Source organism: Mesoplodon mirus, assembly GCF_964341445.2.
Source record: "Mesoplodon mirus genome assembly, chromosome: 15".
Classification (NCBI taxonomy): domain Eukaryota; kingdom Metazoa; phylum Chordata; class Mammalia; order Artiodactyla; family Ziphiidae; genus Mesoplodon; species Mesoplodon mirus.
The window spans coordinates 34,045,056-34,063,633 of record NC_138991.1 but is presented as its reverse complement, the minus strand read 5'-3'; the positions used below and the strand labels follow the sequence as shown (position 1 = coordinate 34,063,633).

Genomic DNA, 18,578 nt, shown 5'->3' with positions numbered 1-18,578 from the left:
AGTGCTAGGTCCTCCCTGGGGCAGTTTTGAAGGTGATTCACTCCAGCCCGGTACACAGCTGAGAGAAGGTAAATTGATAGTCTCAATGCGGGGTGAGAAATGCCCCAGCTGAGGGATGGTCAGATGTGCTGAGGGAGCCCAAAGATGGAAGGAAGGAAACCATTGCTGACTTAGGTGCTTTCACACATGCATTATCTTTTTAGATCTACGAAAAGAGCCTTAGAGTGTAGTCCCATTTCCTATACCTACTTGCTGTGTGACTTTGAGCAAATCACTTGGCCTCTTTGTATGCAGATGTATTTCCCCATCTGCAAAATGGGGATGATAATACCACACAGGGTTTTGTTTCAAGCAGTTAGCATAACCCCTAGCATATAGTGGGTTCTGACAGATGTTAAATGTCTTCTTGTAATCCTCCCAGCGATCCTGTGATGTAGGTGTTACATTTACTTTTTAAAGTCTCAAAGGAGCTAAATGTGCTAGAAACCTAGGCCAATGTCAGTTACTGCAATCTGGCCCAACTTTAGCATTGAGCTCCCTGGCAGCCACAGAAAAGGAGGAAAAGTGATGGTTACCTGGAGAGCTGCTTAATTTACATAACAAAAGGAGACCACCTGGCTCCTCGGGGGACCCTCAGCAGGGCTACCCCCAGGCTGGCTGTCTCACCTGCCCTCCCTCCTGCTCCAGTTCCCAGCTAGTGCGGTGGTTGGCTTGTGGGAAGCAGAGTTGTTTCAGTGAAGGCGCATGTGAGTCAGATTCAAGGGGAGGGGACATACACTGCGCCTCTCAATGGAAGGAATGTCAAAGAATTTTGGGCCAATTAAAAAAATGTCATCTTATTAGTCAAATCCTAAATTGTCAGAATCAAGGATAGTGTTTAAAACCTGAAAAGAATACTTTTTTTCTCATTTGGCAAATATTTATCTTCTCTCTCTGTGGTGGGCCTGTGCTGGGCTCTGGGGAACATGGCCACCCTCTTGCCTGAGCATAAATGGCGGGTGGGGAGAGGAAGGCTGGGCACCACACAGAGGAGGGTGCCTTGGGCTCAGGCCCTGGCTCTGTACCTACCAGCTGCTGGCCCTGTGTCAGTTTTCTCATAGACTCTAAGATCCCCTCTGCATTGCAGTTCCTGGGAGAGGGCTCAGTCTGGGCCTGGGCACCTCTTGGGGGCAGCTTAGGGGAGGTGGGGAGAGTGTGGAGGCAGAGACACAGGTTGAGATAAAGGGGAAGAGTTTGGGGAGCTGGGTCAGGCTTTGACGAGGGAGGGTGGTGGTCTGCGGAGGCTGGGACTCCCCATCCCAGTAGTTTTTGGGGAGGAGAGTCCTATTGCCCCACCCAAGCTTCCTATAGCCTCAGCAGCGGTGGACACCAGTGGGCTCTGGGCCAGGGTTCCTTCTCCACCATCTTGGAACCTCCTGCAGCCTCAGGACCAAGGCAGGACCTCAGAGCTTCAGTTCCCTCTCAGGCCTTCTCCCTTTTACCCCTGGCCCTGGTCCCTCCTCAAGTTTTTGCACAGCTGCCCAGGCTGAGGTTATTGCTGGGGAACATGGCCCCAGCCTCTTAGTCACTTAATGATGTCCCAGCCCCCAATACCTTGTCTCTGCCCCCCCTTGACCCCCCGTCTCTCCTCTTCGCCTAGAGCACCTCTCACCCCTCCCTGGAAACTTTATGTTTCCCATCCCTTCCAGCATTCCCCCTCCTCTGCTTCCCCCGCCCCCACCCTGTCTTTTCCTGTTGGGTTGACATTTGGCAGATGGCCCTGGGACCACTGCAGAGAGTGGAGTCAGAGCAACTCTGATCCTTCTCTTCCACCAGCCAGCCTCGGGCTGTGCAAAGACCTCACACCAGCATCTCCCTGTTTGACCTAGAGGTTTCCGCGGAATCACCCTTCACCCTAGGGATCCCCCAGCATATCCTGTGTGCCCACCCTCATTGAGTAGCAGACTGCCCCCATCCCATTTTTTTGAGGTGCCGACTCTCAGCCAGGCAGAGATCTGTTAGGACCTGTATCCCAGGTTAAGGCCAGCAGTTTACCATGTGTCCCTCTGCATAGTTAAATTTCCCTTACCCGTGGCCCCATCTTCCTGGTTTATGGCCATATGTTTTGTGGCTCTAACCCCACCCACCTTGCTCATGGCCTCTAACCCCTTTCTTGTAGCTCCAGTGGTTTTTGACCAGCCTCTCCCCAGGCTCTTTTAGGCCCTAACCAATGGGCATCAACTTCTCTTCCCTATGGTGACATCAAGGACATCCCCTCCCCAGCAAGCCCAGGCTTGCAATCCAATACTCTCCCCTTTGCCAAGCCCAGCTCCACTGAATTCTCCATACCTCCAACCCTGAAAATCTGTTTCTCTCTGTTTTCCTAGTTTCATCCAATTTCGCCTTCTTCATTCTCTACCCCACCTGGACTGTGGACAGCTTCTTCCGAATGAGACCTTATTCCCTACCCTCAACTCTCCATCCCAGAAACTGGTCTCATCCCATATCCCTGGAGACTCAGACATAAGGGGTGTCACCCTGGCCCTTCTGTTCCTTTCCCTGCTTCTGGAGGGGCCAGGCCGAGGGGCTCAGAGTCGGTGCGTTGGCGGACAGCCGGATCTGTGCCCTCGCCTCCAGATGTCGGTCTGTTCCTTCTGGGTTGGGAGAAAGGAGAGGAGGGCTCAGGCCCTCTGCCAGGGGGTGGTTTACCCTGCCAACCCCTGAGATTAGGTAGGATGGGAAAGTACACTGGGGCTGGGAGCCTGGATGTGTGTGTGGCTGAGGGGTGGGTTATAGCTGTTGAGTGCAAGGTCAGCCACTCCCATCCTCCAGCACCCACTGAGTGACAGGGACACAGTGTGGAGGTGTCTCTGGGTTGACCCCTCGGCAGCAGCCAGTTTGGGAGTGGGAGGCGGGAAGTGAGGGGTCCCTGCACATGGGGTTTGCAGAGGGTGGTGGTGGAGGGTTGCTGACTCATCTCTTTGACGTGTCTGGGCCCTATTGGAGGGCACTTTCCTGGATGGAAACTTGGCTCCTCCCCTGCCTTCTCAGCTGGGGCGGGTCTTCCTAGCTGCCTGCTGTCATGGTCCCAGTCACACCACTGTGCTGGATGCATGCTGGTGCTACTCAACAGCATGGTCCCTTGAAGGACCTCTGACCCTGTCCTGTCTGCTGTCCCACCTTAGCCCACCTATAGTGTCTGGCCCAGCAGAACCTCAGGGATGACCCTGAATGACCCCTTCCAGCACCTAGCCTTGTCTTCCCCAAGCCAGGATCCGTGTCTGGGATTGCCTGTCCTAGATGACTAAAGGGAGCACCACTACCTGGTGAGTCTAACCCATCAAGACAAAACCCAAGAGCCCGAAGCATGACCTCTTCCTGGGGGTCCTCTTGTGCTCCTTTCCCTCTTCCTTCAGCATTGTTTCTTCTCTCCTCTCCCACCCTCCCCAGGATGGGAATGGATGCAGAGGTGGGACCTCCCCAGCCTGGAGAGTGGAGGGAGGGGCTAGTTGATGAGGGCTCGGGCAGGGCCCCCTCACTTGGCAATCTCAGTTAACAGGGTTCGGGGAAGCTTCTCTGTTTCTCCTCTCCTTTGCTTTGAGTAGGTGGTGGAGGGGGGTCAGTTCCTGGACCACATTTACAATCTCTCTCCTCACTCCCTCCTCCTGGGTTCCCTCTTCACACTTTCTACTGCCCCTAGTCAGGGCTTGGTTTGCTATGGTGTGTAACTGGAATCCATCTTTGCAGAAGAGGGTAGAGCTCTAGAACATGCCGCCATGAGGGGACTCTGAAGTTCAGGATAGAGAAGGAATCTTCCTTGCTTATCAGTTCCGTCTTAAAGGGGGGACTTCTTTTTTTAGAGAGGAAGAGCAATATCAAATTGTATTAACATAAATATGTACATGATAATTAAAAAAAAAAAGAGCACAAGCAATTCCAGCCAAAAAAATCTTAGGCAGAGTGGAAGTTGGACTGAGACCCCTCATTCCCTCACCTCCACTTACCCATCCTCATGTTCATATTGTTTCTTTAAAGTTGATCGGTGAACTTTACACTTCTTGGAGGCCCATAACATAAGCTAGCAAACAGAATGGCTTGTTTTTTTTGGCCCGTGCTGCATAGCTTGCAGGATTTTAGTTCCCCAACTAGGGATCAAACCCAGGACCCTGGCAATGAAAGCGCCAAGTCCTAACCACTGGACCGCCAGGGAATTCCCGGGAATGGCTTGTTTTAATCTCTGTATCCAGGCCTAAGAAGAGGTAGCGACCAGATTTTTTAAAAATGTTTTATAGTTATTCTTTTTGCTTAAAAATCAATTATTTAATTAATTATTTTTAACGAAATACAGTTGATTTACAATGTTGTGTTAGTTTCAGGTATACAGAAAAGTGATTCAGTTATACGTACATTCATTCTCTTTACATCCTCTTCAATTATAGGTTATTATAAGATACTGAGTATAGTTCCCTGTGCTATATAGGCTATACAGTAGGTCCTTATTGCTTACCTATTTTATACATAGTAGTGTGTATATTTTAATCCCAAACTCTTAATTTATCCACCTTCCTTTCCCCTTTGGTAACCATAAGTTTGTTTTCTGTGTCTGTGAGTCTATTTCTGTTTTGTAAATAAGTTTATTTGTATTTTTTTTTAGATTCCACATATAAGGGATATCGTATGATTTTTGTCTTTGTCTAGCTTATTTCACTTAGTATGATAATCTCTAGGTCCATCCATGTTGCTGCAGATGGCATTATTTCATTCTTTCTTATGGCTGAGTAATATTCCATTGTGTGTGTGTGTATATATATATATATACACCACATCTTCTCTATCCATTCATCTGTTGATGGACACTTAGGTTGTTTCCATGTTTTGGCTATTGTAAATATTACTGCTATGAACATTGGGGTGCCTGAATCTTTTTGAATTATGGTTTTCTCCAGGTACATGCCCAGGAGTGGGATTGCTGGATTATATGGTAGCTCTATTTTTATTTTTTTAAGGAACCTCCTTACTGTTCTCCATAGTGGCTGTATCAATTTACATTCCCACCAACAGTGTAGGAGGGTTCCTTTTTCTCCACACCCTCTCCAGCATTTACTGTTTGTAGACTTTTTGATGATGGCCATTCTAATTGATGTGAGGTGAAGTGGCTAGATTTTAAGACTGAGGAATTGAGTTTACTGAATTCATGGCTAGGGTTCCTGTAGGGCATTTATATCCATCATTGCAGCCCAGGCCTGAGGGTTAGGGGATAGGGTGCAGTTTCAAGTTTCAGCTCCAACACTTCCTGGGTGCCAAAGCTATCTCAGCCTCCTTAAAAAAAAAAACCCAAAAACCCAAAGGTTTTTTTTTTTTTCTAAATCATAGAAATGTTCTAATATATACAAAAGTAAAGAAAAATATTATGATAAACCCCCATGTACCCATCACCCAGCTTCAACAATCACCCACATTTGGCTAATCTTGTTTCCTGTATACACCCACCCTCACACACTGCCCTTCTTCCCAGCCCCAGCATTACTTTTAATTAAAATTTTTATTGAGATCACTGTAGATTCACATGCAGTTGTAAGAAATAATACAGAAACATCCCTCGTACACTTTCCACAGTTTTCCCCCATGGTAACTGCTATAGACTGAATATTTGTGTCCCCTGAAAGTTCCTATAATGAAACCTAATCCCCAAAGTGTTGGTATTTGGAGATGGGGTCTTTGGGAGGTGATTAGGTGATTAGTGCCCTTACAAAAGAGACCCCAGAGAGCTCCCTTACCCCTCTCACCATGTGAGGGCACAATGAGAAGATAGCCACCCGTGAACCAAGAAGTGGTTCCTCACCAGACATGGAATCTGCCAGGACCTTGATCTTGGACTTCCCAGCCTCCAGAACTGTGAGAAATCAATTTCTGTTGTTTATAGCCACCCAGTCTGTGGTATTCTGTTAATAGCAGCATGAACCAACTAAAGCAGTAACATTTTGCAAAACTATACTATACTGTGACAACCAGGATGTTGCCATTCACATAATACACCAATCTCATTAACATTTCCCAGTTTTGTACTCGTGTGTATGTGTGTGTGTGTGTATTAAGTTCTATATAGTTTTTAAATTTTGTTTTAATTTAATTTTTTAAATATTGGGGTATAGTTGATTTACAGTGTTGTCTTAGTTTCAGGTGTACAACAAAGTGGTTCAGTTATACATATACATATACACATTCTTTTTCATATTCTTTTCCCATATAGGTTATTACAGAATATTGAGTAGAGCTCCCTGTGCTATACAGTAGGTCCTTGTTGGTTATCTATCTTATATATAGTAGTGTGTATATGTTAATCCCAAGCTCCTAATTTCCACCCCCCACCACCTTTCCCCTTTGATAACCATGTTTGTTTTTGAAGTCTGTGAGTCTGTTTCTGTTTGTAAATAAGTTCATTTGTATTATCTTTTTAGATTCCACATTATAAGTGACATCATATGATATTTGTCTTTCTCTGTCTGACTGACTTCACTTAATGTGATAATCTCTAGGTCCATCCATGTTGCTGCCAATGGCATTATTTCATTCTTTTTTTTATGGCTGAGTAGTATCCTATTGTATATATGTACCACCTCTTCTTTATCCATTCCTCTGTTAATGGACATTTAGGTTGCTTCCATGTCTTGGCTATTGTAAATAGTGCTGCTATGAACATTGGGGTGCATGTATATTTTCAAACTATGTTTTTTTTCCAGATATATGCCCAGGGGTGGGATTGCTGGATTATATGGTAGTTCTATTTTTATCTTTTAAAGGAACCTCCATACTGTTCTCCATAGTGGTTGTACCAATTTTCTTTCCCATCAAGAGTGTAGGAGGGTTCCCTTTTCTCCACACCCTCTCCAGCGTTTATTGTTTGTAAACTTTTTGTTGATGGCCATTCTGAGTAGTGTGAGGTGATACCTCATTGTAGTTTTGGTTTGAACTTCTCTAATAATTAGCGATGTTGAGCATCTTTTCATGTGCTTTTTGGAGCACTGTATGTCTTCTTTGGAGAAATGTCTATTTAGATCTTCTGCCCTTTTTTTGATTGGGTTGTTTGTTTTTTTGATATTGAGCTGCACAAGCTGTTTGTATATTTTGGAGATTAATCCCTTGTCGGTAGCATCGTTTGCAAATATTTTCTCCCATTCTGTGCATTGTCTTTTCATTTTGTTTATGGTTTTCTTTGCTGTGCAAAAGCTTTTAAGTTTAATTAGGTCCCATTTGTTTATTATTATTATTATTTATTTATTCTTTTGATTTTTTTTTTTTTTTTTTTTTTTTTGCAGTACGCGGGCCTCTCACTGGTGTGGCCTCTCCCGTTGCGGAGCACAGGCTCTGGACGCGCAGGCTCAAAGACCATGGCTCACGGGCCCAGCTGCTCCGCGGCATGTGGGATCTTCCCAGACCGGGGCACGAACCCATGTCCCCTGCATCGGCAGGCGGACTCTCAACCACTGCGCCACCAGGGAAGCCCTGTTTTTATTTTCATTTCTCTAGGAGGTGGATCCAAAAAGATATTGCTGTGATTTATGTCAAAGAGTGTTCTGCCTATGTTTTCCTCTAAGCGTTTTATATTATCTGGTCTTACATTTAGGTCTTTAATCCATTTTGAGTTTATTTTTTTGTATGGTGTTAGGGAATGTTCTAATTTCATTCTTTTACATGTAGCTGCACAGTTTTCCCAGCACCCCTTATTGAAGAAACTGTCTTTTCTCCATTGTATATTCTTGCCTCCTTTGTCGTAGATTAATTCTATCCTGTTCCATTGATCTATATTTCTGTTCTTGTGCCAGTACCATACTGTTTTGATTATTGTACTATAGTTTATAGTATATTTTGAAGTCAGGGAGCCTGATTCCTCCAGCTCCATTTTTCTTTCTCAGGATTGCTTTGGCTATTCAGGGTCTTTTTTGTTTCTATACAAATTAAAATTTTTTGGTTCTAGTTCTGTGAAAAATGCCATTGGTAATTTGATAGGGATTGCATTGAATCTGTGGTTGCCTTGGGTAGTATAGTCATTTTGACAATATTGATTCTTCCAATCTAAGAACATGGTATATCTTTCCATCTGTTTGTGTCATCTTTGATTTCTTTCATCAGCGTCTTCTAGTTTTCAGAGTACAGGTCTTTTGCCTCCTTAGGTAGGCTTATTCCTAGGTATGTTATTCTTTTTGATGTGGTGGTAAATGGGCTTGTTTCCTTAATTTCTGTTTCAGATCTTTCATTGAAGTTCTGTGTAGTTTTATCAGCTGTGTAGTTTCCTGTATCCATCACCACAGTAAAGGAAATGAACAGTTCCAACACCAAAGAAAAACTCTGGGGTTACACCTTTTATGACCACACCCACCTCCTTCCCACCACCTGCATCTCTTCCACTTCGTCCCTAACACTTGGCAACCACGGAATCTGTCTTCCATTTCTAAATTTTTGTCATTTCCAAAATGTTATATAAATGGAACCATATAGTATCTAATTTTTTTTTTTTTTTTTTTTTTTTTTTTTTTTTTTTTTTTTTTTTTTGCGGTATGCGGGCCTCTCACTGTTGTGGCTTCTGCCGTTGCGGAGCACAGGCTCTGGACGCGCAGGCTCAGCGGCCATGGCTCACAGGCCCAGCCGCTCTGCGGCATGTGGGATCTTCCCAGCGTCCATGGCTCACAGGCCCAGCCGCTCTGCGGCATGTGGGATCTTCCCAGACCGGGGCACGAACCCATGTCCCCTGCATCGGCAGGCGGACTCTCAACCACTGCGCCACCAGGGAAGCCCGTATCTAATTTTTTTGAGTTGACTTTTTTTGCTCAGCATAATAACCTGGCAATTTATCTAAGTTGTTGCATGTTATCAATAGTATGCACCTTTTGATTGCTGATTAGTATTCTATGGCATTAAGTGAACCATAGTTTAATTCTTTACCTGTTGGAGGACACTGAGTTGTTTTCAGTTTTTGTCTATTATGAATAAAGCTGCTATGAACATTGGCGTGCAGGTTTTGAAATGCCCAGGGATATGAAATTAGTTACCACATTCTGGGGGCCAGGGGTGCTTACTGGGTCCATCATTGCTTCTAAGGGCTTTTCAGTAGACAGAATTAGTATATGCTTTTAAATTTAAACTAAAATATTCCATGGGTTCATAAGATACTCCCTAAATTCAAGAGTATAGGGAATTTGCATAACATCATTGATTTTATATTTGTATGTTTTTTCTCCTATGCCAAAATTCCAGTTCTGATAACATCAACATAATTATGTTCTATCCTACCCATTTTCACTTATTCCCAACAACATGACTACTGAATATAATTTAAGATTTTATGGCAGTTAAAATTTTTTTAAACAGCAGTTAATTTTGTCTTTAGGGTAGATCTTTTGGATGTATAACTAAATTACTGTGTTTTTCAAGTCATTCAGAAGAGTTCCCATCTGTGTAGTAAATATACATTTAGGTTTATTTGTTTCATCTTACTTTCAACTTTTAGGGACTGATTTTTAAAAATTAATTTATATCATATAATCATGTAAAACATATAAGTTTCCAAAGTCACATATACAAAACGAAGTATACAGATGGTCCCTGACCTGTGATGGTTTGATTTACGATTTTTCAACTTTATGATGGTGTGAAAGCAATAAGCATTCAGTAGAAACCGTACTTCAAATTTTGAATTTTGATCTTTTTCCCGGGCTTGCAATGTATGGTACCATACTGTCTTGTGATGCTGGGCAGAGGCAGTGAGTTGCAGCTTCCAGTCAACCTCGTGATCATGAGGGTAAGCAACGTGATACACTTAAAACCATTCTGTACCCACTTTCAGCACAGTATTCCATACATTACATGAGATAGTCAACACTTTATTATAAAATAGGCTTTGTGTTACATGATTCTGTCCAACTATATGCTAAATTAAGTGTTCTGAGCACATTTAAGGTAGGCTAGGCTAAGCTATGATGGTCAGTAGGTTAGGTGTATTAAATGCATTTTTGACTTAACGATATATTTCTCTCAACATAACCCCATCATAAGTGGAGAAAGATCTGCAGTAGAGGGAATGGGCATACTTATTCCTGACTTTAGCAGGAAAGCCTCTAGTTTCACCATTGAGATTCTCGAAAACTTTTTTGTAAAATATGGGTAACACCATCCATTCTATCTGATCTTCCACAGCATTTCTTGGAAGATAAAGTATGTGAAAACAAACTGAAAAGTGACACAAAAACACGCCTGTTGACTGTTTACGCATTTTGGGAGAGCCTCAAAAGTCTTGAACCCAACTTAGTACATTTTACAGAAGAAGAAACAGAGGCTCACAGAACTGAGAGGGCCTACCCCAAGGAACATTAGGGAATGAGGCGAGAGCTCCCGTTTCCTGCCCTGCAGTCCGGGATAAATCAACGGAGGCTTTTTTAAAAAAAAACTGTACTTATATGCAGATATTTATTTTTTATATAGATGAATATTTTAGTGGATCTTCGAAGGGTTATAAGTCACAAAAGGCCGCAAGGCTGAATGAGGCTGCCGTCGCCCAGGCAACCACGGCTGCCTAGAAGGGAGCCCGGAGCTGGAGTCAGCAAGCCTCGCCCTCACTCAAACTGGGAAGCTCCGGTCAGAGTTCGGAGGCGACGGAACACCCGGAGATGCTGTGGAGGCACCGAGTAGGGAGGTCCAGTATGGGGACGCTGGACAGTTAATAGGGAGGACTGACACACTCTGGACTCCAGCGGAGGCCAGGTGTTGACGATTGGATAGGGAAACGACGCGGTAGCTCAAGTTTCTAAATGAAAATGGTCCTAATGAGGACCCGTAGAGCTTCCAAGGGCTTCAGCTCTAAAACCCCGGTTTGTGGGCGGAAGCCTGCCGGGAGGCGGGGAGCGGGGCAACGGAAATGACGCTTAGGCGCACCAATAGGGCGGGGCGGGCGCTAACGGTTTTCGGTAGCGCCGTCTTAAGAGGGGCGGGGGAGAGGAGGTGGCGAGTCCGTGTCCCCTGACCCTTGGCCCCCAGCGACTCCGCACCCCTGCAGACACCCCAAGATGATGGGCTTTGAGGAGTCAGAGCTGGAGTCGGTGGAAGGGGGAGAGGCCGTGGCTGACCCAGGGCCACCCCCAGAACCCCGAGCCCCCGAGCCCGGAGCCCCAGTGCCGGAGCTCGGCCTGGACCTGAGCCTGAGCCCTCTGTCCGAGAGCCCCGGGCGCGGGCGGTCCAACTGCAGCCCGGGACGGCGGAAGGGGCGGGCGGACCGGCGGGGCGGGGCCCGCAAGGGGCGGCAGGTGAGCTGGGGGAAGGCCTGGCCGCTAGCCCGCCGACGACCCCGCGCCTACCTCTTCACCGCCCCGCTCTCTGCTTCCAGGTCCGCTTCCGCCTGGCGCCGCCCTCCCCGGTACGGTCCGAGCCGCCGCCAGCCGCCGCCGCACCGAGCGAGAAGCCCGCGGCGCCGCAGGACCTGGGGACGCCCGCGCAGCAGAGCAGCCTGGCCCTGAGCTTCGAGCTGCAGGCCGCGCGGGCCGCAGCCGGGGGCCAGTTCGATGCCGCGAAGGCCGTGGAAGAACAGCTGAGAAAATCGTTCCAGACCCGCTGCAGCCTGGAAGAGAGCGTGGCCGAGGGTGAGGGGGGCAGGCGGCCGGCCGGGCGCGGGAGCGGGGGTGCGAGGCGCCGCTCACTTCCGCTCCTCCTGCGATCTCAGGGCTGAACGTACCGCGCTCCAAGCGGCTCTTCCGAGACCTGGTGAGCCTGCAGGTGCCCGAGGAACAGGTTCTGAACGCCGCGCTGAGGGAGAAATTGGCGCTCCTGCCGCCGCAGGCCCGAGCCCCGCCTCCAAAGGTGAGGGACCTGGGCTTGAGTCTCCCCTACCCCGTCCCCCCTCCTCCCCAACTGCCAGGGGTTCTGTCCCCTCCCCGAGGGTAACCTTGCTTTGTGCTCCAACTCCAACAGGAGCCACCTGGGCCAGGGCCAGACATGACCATTTTGTGTGATCCAGAAACATTATTTTATGAATCTCCACACCTGACCCTGGAAGGTCTGCCCCCTCTCCGGCTTCAACTCCGGCCCCGCCCTTCAGAGGATACCTTCCTTATGCATCGGACACTGAGGCGATGGGAAGCGTAGACTTGGAGGCTCCCTGGATTGCTAGTTCATATTTTTTTGTTTTTAAACTGTGAGAATAAAGTGGTTTTGCTAACAAATGGGACTCTTCTTGGGAGCCTTGAGATGGGGTCAGGCCTCAGGTTGGAAGCTGCCAGAAAGTCAAGGTTTTGGCCCTCCTTTAAAGGAACTTGGTAGTGATGAGAAATAGAGCAGGCGGGTGGTCTGGTCCTAAGAGTGCCTTTTTCTAGTTCCACTTCGACTCCACGGTTAACTTTTCCAAAGTTAGCCTTGTGCCCAAAGCTTACGTAAAAAAATTTTGTCAGTGTTGTTTTGGGGGAGGATAGATGGATTCTTCAAGTTTCACATCAAAGTTCACATACCCTTTTTTCCTGGCCTAGGGTTCTGTACACTTGTGTGTGGGTCTCGTTAGCATTCAACAGTCTTCCCAACCATTGAAAAACCTGACCTCTTCCTTAAGACTATAGTTTGGGCAGAGAGGAAGCACAGGTTCTACCAGGAGGCACCGTCCCCACCCCCCACCCCCAAACTAGAATGTGCCAGACATAGGTGTGTGGGCCACTGCCCTAAACATCAAGTTTATTGTGCTGTTCTCACATTCCAAACCCAACCCCCTCTCTCAGTGAGGGACAGCAGAGGGAAGGATTTTCACAGTACCTGCATGCCTCCCCAGCAACGTCCCCCTCTTAACCCTCAGTCCATCTATCCGTGGTCCACTGAAACGCAGCTAGGGACAAAGGCCGAGGAGAAATGGGAACCTCTCCTTGGGAGAACAGGAGGAAGAGGCTAGAGAACTTGATACCCCCCACCTCCCATGCCCTCGGAGAACAGAGGGCAGCAAACAGTCCATGCCATCCAGCCCAGTGGGCTAGGGGAGAGGAAGATGATGGTGACTCCAGCACAGCTGGGCTTGCTGCTTAGGTGCCAGAGGTGTAGGGAAGAGGCTGGGGCAGCAACACAGGAAAAGCTTTCTCTGCAGATCCAGGAGAGGAAACTATTTTTGGAGGCAGAAAGAAAAGACCTTGGGATACTTTCCTCTCCCCCCCCAGGTCCTCTGGAGCAGCGGGCAGCTTCACACTTTCTGTTCAGGGGGCCACTTAGTGGCTGGGGGAATGGGCCTTGTGGAACAGGTACACAGGACGCTGGAAGCCTGAGGGAAGAGTGTGCAATCAGGAGGGGTTTTGGCAGGACCTTAAGACTCCACAGGGTCTGCACCCTGCACCAGGACTGGCCTCCCTTCCTCCCCCAACAAAATAAGCCAGCCTTACCTCTGGAGGTGTTGTGGGGTGTGGCCACAAGCTCATAGCTGGAGAAGCCCACCTCTGGGGATGTCAGGTAGGAAGTGAACTGCTCTGGCTTCAACTGAATTCGATAGTAGTTCTTGTAGATTGTTTCCTAGGGAGGAGGGCAAGGGATCACTTTAGCTCGTTGCCTTCTCTGCTGGTGGAGGATGATGCCCACCCAGGGGGCCTTTTCACCTTGTTCAGAAAGTCCTCTTTCTGCTTCTTTGAGGCCTTCCTTGCCTCAACTAAAGGAAGGATAGGCCCAACTTCCACAGAAACCCCAACTCACCGTGAGAGTCTTTCTCCTGCCGTAGGATGACCAAGGCTGGGGCTCCAGGACCAGGATGCCCCCAGGATGCAGGTGCCGGTAGATTCGGCGAAACATGCGCTTCAGCCCCTCGTCTCCCCAGTTGAGATGCACCCACTTGGTGAGGCTGAGGCAGAGCACCACATCGTACTCGGGTTTTTGGGCCTCCACCAGCTCGTCTCGATCCAGCACGTAGTTCCCCTGAGGGCAAGAATTGGGGGTGAGGGCAACAGAGGCATGAAAGCCACTGCCCCCTCACAACCCACTCTGCAGCCTCACTTTAGTCCTTGGCCACAACCTGCTTTGACACTCCTCAAAATAACTCCCAAATGGTACCCTGTTTGAGTCTCATTTTCTTGCTTTCTATTGGCGGTAAGCCAATCAAACATAAAAAGGGAGCTTGGGTAACTAAATTGAGCAAATTATCCACGAGATCACCAAAGCTGGGGTCAAATTGCACAGAAAGAATGGTGGGGTTCTCCCAAGACCCTGTCCACTACTTGTTCCCACCCCACAGTCATTAAGCTGAGAGATTCAACGTTATGCAAAGGGCTCCAGCCCAGGTTTGAAAGGGAGACCTGTGGGTTCCTTCCCTGTAGTTGGGACTGGCAAAGTTTCAGGCCTATTCTTTTTCTCCCAGAGAAATGAAGAACCCCATCCCTCAGGAAACCTTTTCTAGATGATAAGCTCATTACCACCCTCTGCAAAGTCCATTCTTCTAGGTTGTAACCCAACACACTGCCAACTATTCCTGTAGCTGGCCTAACTGGAGCATTTTATGGGAATCCACCTGCAGTCAGGGGACAGACACTGACGACATGGTACTCTCTCCTGCTTCCCCAAGGTACTCTTTCTGACACTTCCCCATCCCACCATCTAGGGTCAGTGTGGAGATGACCTTAGGCCAAGCTGCTTAGGTTCCTGGCCACTGACAATCAATTCTGCATCTAATGCAAATAAGGTCCCTATCAAAGAACAGAAACTGTAATTAGTCAGCCACTACCCTAATCCTCCCCCCCCATCCCAAGACATTCCATATCTGAAATCCATCCCTTCATGCACCTTCAGTAGGTTGGAGGACAAGTTTTCATCTGGACCACATCCTCTAACGGGGAAGGTGGACAGGTCTGGATTACAGTACTGGCCAAGAGCAGGGCAAGAGGAGTTTGCCCCAATTCTGGGGCTTGCAGTCATGAGAAAGGACTCCAAGTAGAGCCACCGCCCCCGCCCCCCCCACCCCAGGTTACAGGGGGGAGACACACCCAGTGGAATCAATCGCAGATTCAGATCCTTCTCTGGAGGATTTGGTTTTCCTAGGGAGGGGTGCATGCACAGACACCCTCTGGGTCATAACCTTTCCCTGCCATGTTCCCATTTTATCTCATCTTCATTCCCGGCCCCTATCCCAAGAGCCTGTGAACCCTCTTACCGTGACGAAGACGACATTGTTGGGGAAGATGGATGTGTCTGCTCCATCCAAGGGCACTTGGGGTGCAGCAATGGGACCCCGGCTGGCTGTCAGTGAGGCTGGGAAGTAGCTTCTCTTTCGGACGGTTGTGGTCCCTTCCTCACTCTCTGCTCCTGGGGCCCCGTCAGAAGTCTGGGGTGGCAGACGCAGCTCTTCGGACAGGTAGTGTCGGATGTTTTGGCGGGCCGAGTGGATGAGCTGGGCATCAATATCCAGGCCCACCATGCGGGACGGGCCCCACTTACAGGCAATGCTCAGGGTCAAATGGCCCACATTGCAGCCCAGATCTAGGACGTCCCGACCCCGAAACCACTCAGGCTTCAACACCCGAAGGCGCCCATCCTCACAGGAAGGATTGCGGTACCCATAGTACTTGCAAAAATTCCCATACTGGAACTTGCACTGTTGCTTTTTGAAGCCCGCAGCAGGTAGTGGGTGGAGGTGGTGGCGGCCTCCCCCACTCCCTCGGCCCTTTTCCCTGGGACCCTGGCCTCCACCCCTAGCCCCTGCCTCTGACTTGCTGGAAGTCCTGCGACGTTTGCGATGTCGTGAGGAGGAAGACGAGGGTGCAGAGGTAACTGAGGCAGCTGGAGGGGCTGAAAGGGAGCCTGAGGGACCCTGTAGGGCAGATGGAAGGGGAGACACGACCTCATCCCTGCAGTTGATGGCTGTGTTGAGTTCATAGGGTTCGGGGGCGTCCCGGTTCTGGCCTCTATGCTGCTGCTGCTGCTGCGGGGTGCCCTCCCCATGGAGTGAGGAAGTGAGGGGGGCTGTGGGCAGCACGGAGTGGCTATCATTCCCTCCAGCTGCCTGCTGCTGCTGCTGGTGGTGCTGTCCCCGGTGTCTATGCCGCTTCCGACCAGTCTTGAGTGGCGAAGCGAGGACTACTTGGGCCTCATCAGTGCAAGTATTGAGACTGAGAGGGTCTGTAATATCTTTGGGGATGAGGATCTCCACTGGATCTCGCCCCTTGGCCGGAAGTGGGGATGACTTAGGGGTCTCCGCATTGAGTGCGCGGCTCACTTCCTCATCCAGGAGACTATTCAGGTTCAATGGATCAAAGATATTGCCCCCCAGGAGGAAGTTGGAGGGTAAGACAGAGTCACAGTCCGAATTGACCCGCCTGCGCCTCTTGAAGGCCGGATGTTTGAAGCCTCCACCACCTCCCCCTACATTACAGCTATTTCTCCTCTTGCCCCCACCTCCCCCAGGGGGCCGGTGGGGCTGATAGCCATTACGGGGTCGAGGAGGAGCAGGGGGGCCCAGTTCTGTTCCGCCCCCTCCCCGTCGCTCCTCCCCCACGTCCGGGGGAGCGGCTCGCCCGGGGGGATCCGACAAGCGGGCCTCCGCGTGCGACTGCGCCTGGGGGCCGCCCCCTCGTTGCTGCTGCGACTGACCGCCCCGAGGGGTGGATGCAGCCCCGGGGCTCTCCTTGCCGGCCCCAGAAGCCGGGGATCCCGCCGAGTGTGCGCGCGGGCCCGGCCCACGCTGTGTTCCGCCGCGGAGCTCCCCGGAGGCTGCCTCTCGGTGCGGTTGCACAGTGGGGCCGCCCCCTCCGCCCGACTCATCTTTGAGCGGCGGCGGCGGGGCCGGCACCAGAAACGGCTCCTTCTCCGCCGCCATCTCGATCATTTCCTCCCCTTATTCCGTCCCAGTCGAGGGCAACCGGGGGGACCGGGGGCTTAACCCTCCTTCCTAGACCCCGCTCGCTTCCCCCCCCCTTTCGCGAGTGCGCGCGCAGTTCTGCTCTTCTCCCCTAGTCTCGCGCCCAAGCGCCTCCCCCGAAGCGCGCCCTACTCGCCCGCGAGACCAAAACAAGATGCCCGCGAGACCCGAACAACTCGAGGAATCAACCGCGCGTGCGCCGACCCCTTTCTCCACTACCACTACCGCTTCGCCGCGAGCGCGCACTGCTGGGGCGCGTTCCTCTCGCCCTGGAATCACGCATGCGCACTCCGCCACCACCCTGGTTGCGCGCGCATCGGAGTACGAACCAACTTAACGGCTCCGGGAGTTTAAATATAGCCCCTCTCAGCCCCCCCAAAAGCCCACCACCCCAAACTGACACCCTACTTCCCTTCGCACCTATGTCCGTCCCTACTGATATCCTTTGTCTCTGCCGCGCGATCCCACCCACCGTAGGCGGGGGACGGGGAGCTGGTGTGAAAAGGTCTCCTTGACACCCGACCCTTGTTCCTGAGGAATGAGTCTCAGCGGTCTCCGCCCGGCTCTAAACCCAGCAACCTCCCCACCCCGCCTCCTTCCTCCCCCTAGCGGGCAGCGCCTGCGCACACCCTTTTGGGCTTGCGCGGGTAGATGCAGCACGTGCTGGAGATGACGCCCCGCCCTCCGCCCTAGGGGCGGGGACCGTTACGTTTCTTCCTCAGGTTTGGTACACGCATCATGCGTCAGCACGACTCGGAGGGGCGTGGCTAAGGAACGGGGCGGCCCTCATGAATTATTCATGACCTGGTTGCCCCCTGTGTCCACCTACTTAGAAGGGCTTCCGAGGGAGCAGAGGGGTGAACCTAGAAGTAGGGGAGGGGAAGGAGCGGAGCGTACTGCCCGTCTTCCTACTAACTGTTCACAGTATAATACGACAGGTCATTTTAACTCACCCCCTGGAAAATATTCTCTGCTGAACTGGAAAAAAAATACTAAAACAGGCAATGTTGTCCAACTTCCTCTTCCCCCGAAATGGCCGAGTAGTTCTCTCGCTCCTCCGCCTTCCCCCAATCGCAATCACCTGGGGATACTACGCCCTCCTCTCCGCCTCCCCACCCACCGCCCGGACACCAACGCCTCCGCCCACCACCCGACGTCTGCGCACGAGCCCCCGAGCCCGCGGAGAGCGACCCCGACGCCCACCACAGCCACCAATAGCAGTACACCCACCACCACCGCCCCCTCGTACGCAGGGCTTCCCGAGCACACGTTGCGGCTTCGCGCCGCCTTATATAAAAACGAATGTGGGCGGAGAAGAGGCTTTGGTCTGCTTTGGGGACCCTCCCTGCCTCAGTCAGTGGGGAAGAAGCTACTCGACGGCCTTTCCAGAGGGTGCTTGGTGGCTCGTTCTCCTTGCCAACAGCGCCTGGGGTGCGGGTCCTGTGGCTGAGAAGAGGGAGGAAGAGGCGAGAATGGGGTTAAGGATAGTCTCAAAATAAAATATCAAAATAAGGGCATGAAGGAGACTAAGTGGAAGAATGGGAATCAGGGCACGATTCCCAGAGGAAGGAAAAGGCAGTCTGGGGCACAGAGTAAAGTTAGTAAAAGGAAGATGTGCATCTTGAACGATCAGGCGCTATTGCTGCCACCTAAAAAAAAGTGAGGCCAACGAGGATTATGGGATTTGTAGTTTTACAGGGCGGTCTGTTGGAAGATGGCGGAAATAACTCAGCTGCGCAGACGCAGAAAC

General features: G+C 50.3%; 2 protein-coding genes across 3 annotated transcripts; one reads left to right on the top strand and one right to left on the bottom strand.

The window, feature by feature from the left end:
• The first annotated feature begins 10,914 nt into the window (after positions 1–10,914).
• On the top strand, positions 10,915–12,185 carry PPP1R35 (protein phosphatase 1 regulatory subunit 35). The gene is made up of 4 exons (XM_082644454.1): positions 10,915–11,273; positions 11,354–11,606; positions 11,687–11,823; positions 11,935–12,185. Exons 1-4 carry the CDS (start codon positions 11,037–11,039, stop codon positions 12,106–12,108), a joined length of 801 nt encoding a protein of 266 aa, XP_082500580.1. The 5' UTR covers positions 10,915–11,036; the 3' UTR covers positions 12,109–12,185.
• Positions 12,186–12,655: 470 nt separating this feature from the next.
• On the bottom strand, positions 12,656–17,408 carry MEPCE (methylphosphate capping enzyme). 2 transcript variants are annotated; one of them, XM_082644864.1, is made up of 4 exons: positions 15,125–17,408; positions 13,678–13,896; positions 13,374–13,500; positions 12,656–13,255 (listed from the first exon to the last, which is right to left on the bottom strand). In XM_082644864.1, the coding sequence occupies exons 1-4, from the start codon at positions 16,793–16,795 to the stop codon at positions 13,203–13,205; spliced, it is 2,070 nt and encodes a 689-aa protein (XP_082500990.1). In that variant the 5' UTR covers positions 16,796–17,408; the 3' UTR covers positions 12,656–13,202. The 2 variants fall into 2 exon arrangements, with proteins under 2 accessions (XP_082500990.1, XP_082500989.1); XM_082644863.1 differs by having other exon boundaries at positions 12,656–13,099.
• Positions 17,409–18,578: the final 1,170 nt, after the last annotated feature.

Excerpts from the sequence above, each read along its gene's own strand:
- PPP1R35 (XM_082644454.1), top strand. The coding sequence starts at position 11,037 with ATGATGGGCTTTGAGGAGTCAGAGCTGGAGTCGGTGGAAGGGGGAGAG. Across the intron at positions 11,274-11,353 it reads GGGCCCGCAAGGGGCGGCAG|GTCCGCTTCCGCCTGGCGCC; the intron begins GTGAGCTGGGGG and ends CTCTGCTTCCAG. Across the intron at positions 11,607-11,686 it reads GGAAGAGAGCGTGGCCGAGG|GGCTGAACGTACCGCGCTCC; the intron begins GTGAGGGGGGCA and ends CTGCGATCTCAG.
- MEPCE (XM_082644863.1), bottom strand. The coding sequence starts at position 16,795 with ATGATCGAGATGGCGGCGGAGAAGGAGCCGTTTCTGGTGCCGGCCCCG. Across the intron at positions 13,501-13,677 it reads GCAGGAGAAAGACTCTCACG|GAAACAATCTACAAGAACTA; the intron begins GTGAGTTGGGGT and ends CCTCCTCCCTAG. Across the intron at positions 13,100-13,373 it reads ACCCCACAACACCTCCAGAG|TTTCCTCTCCTGGATCTGCA; the intron begins GTAAGGCTGGCT and ends CTCCAAAAATAG.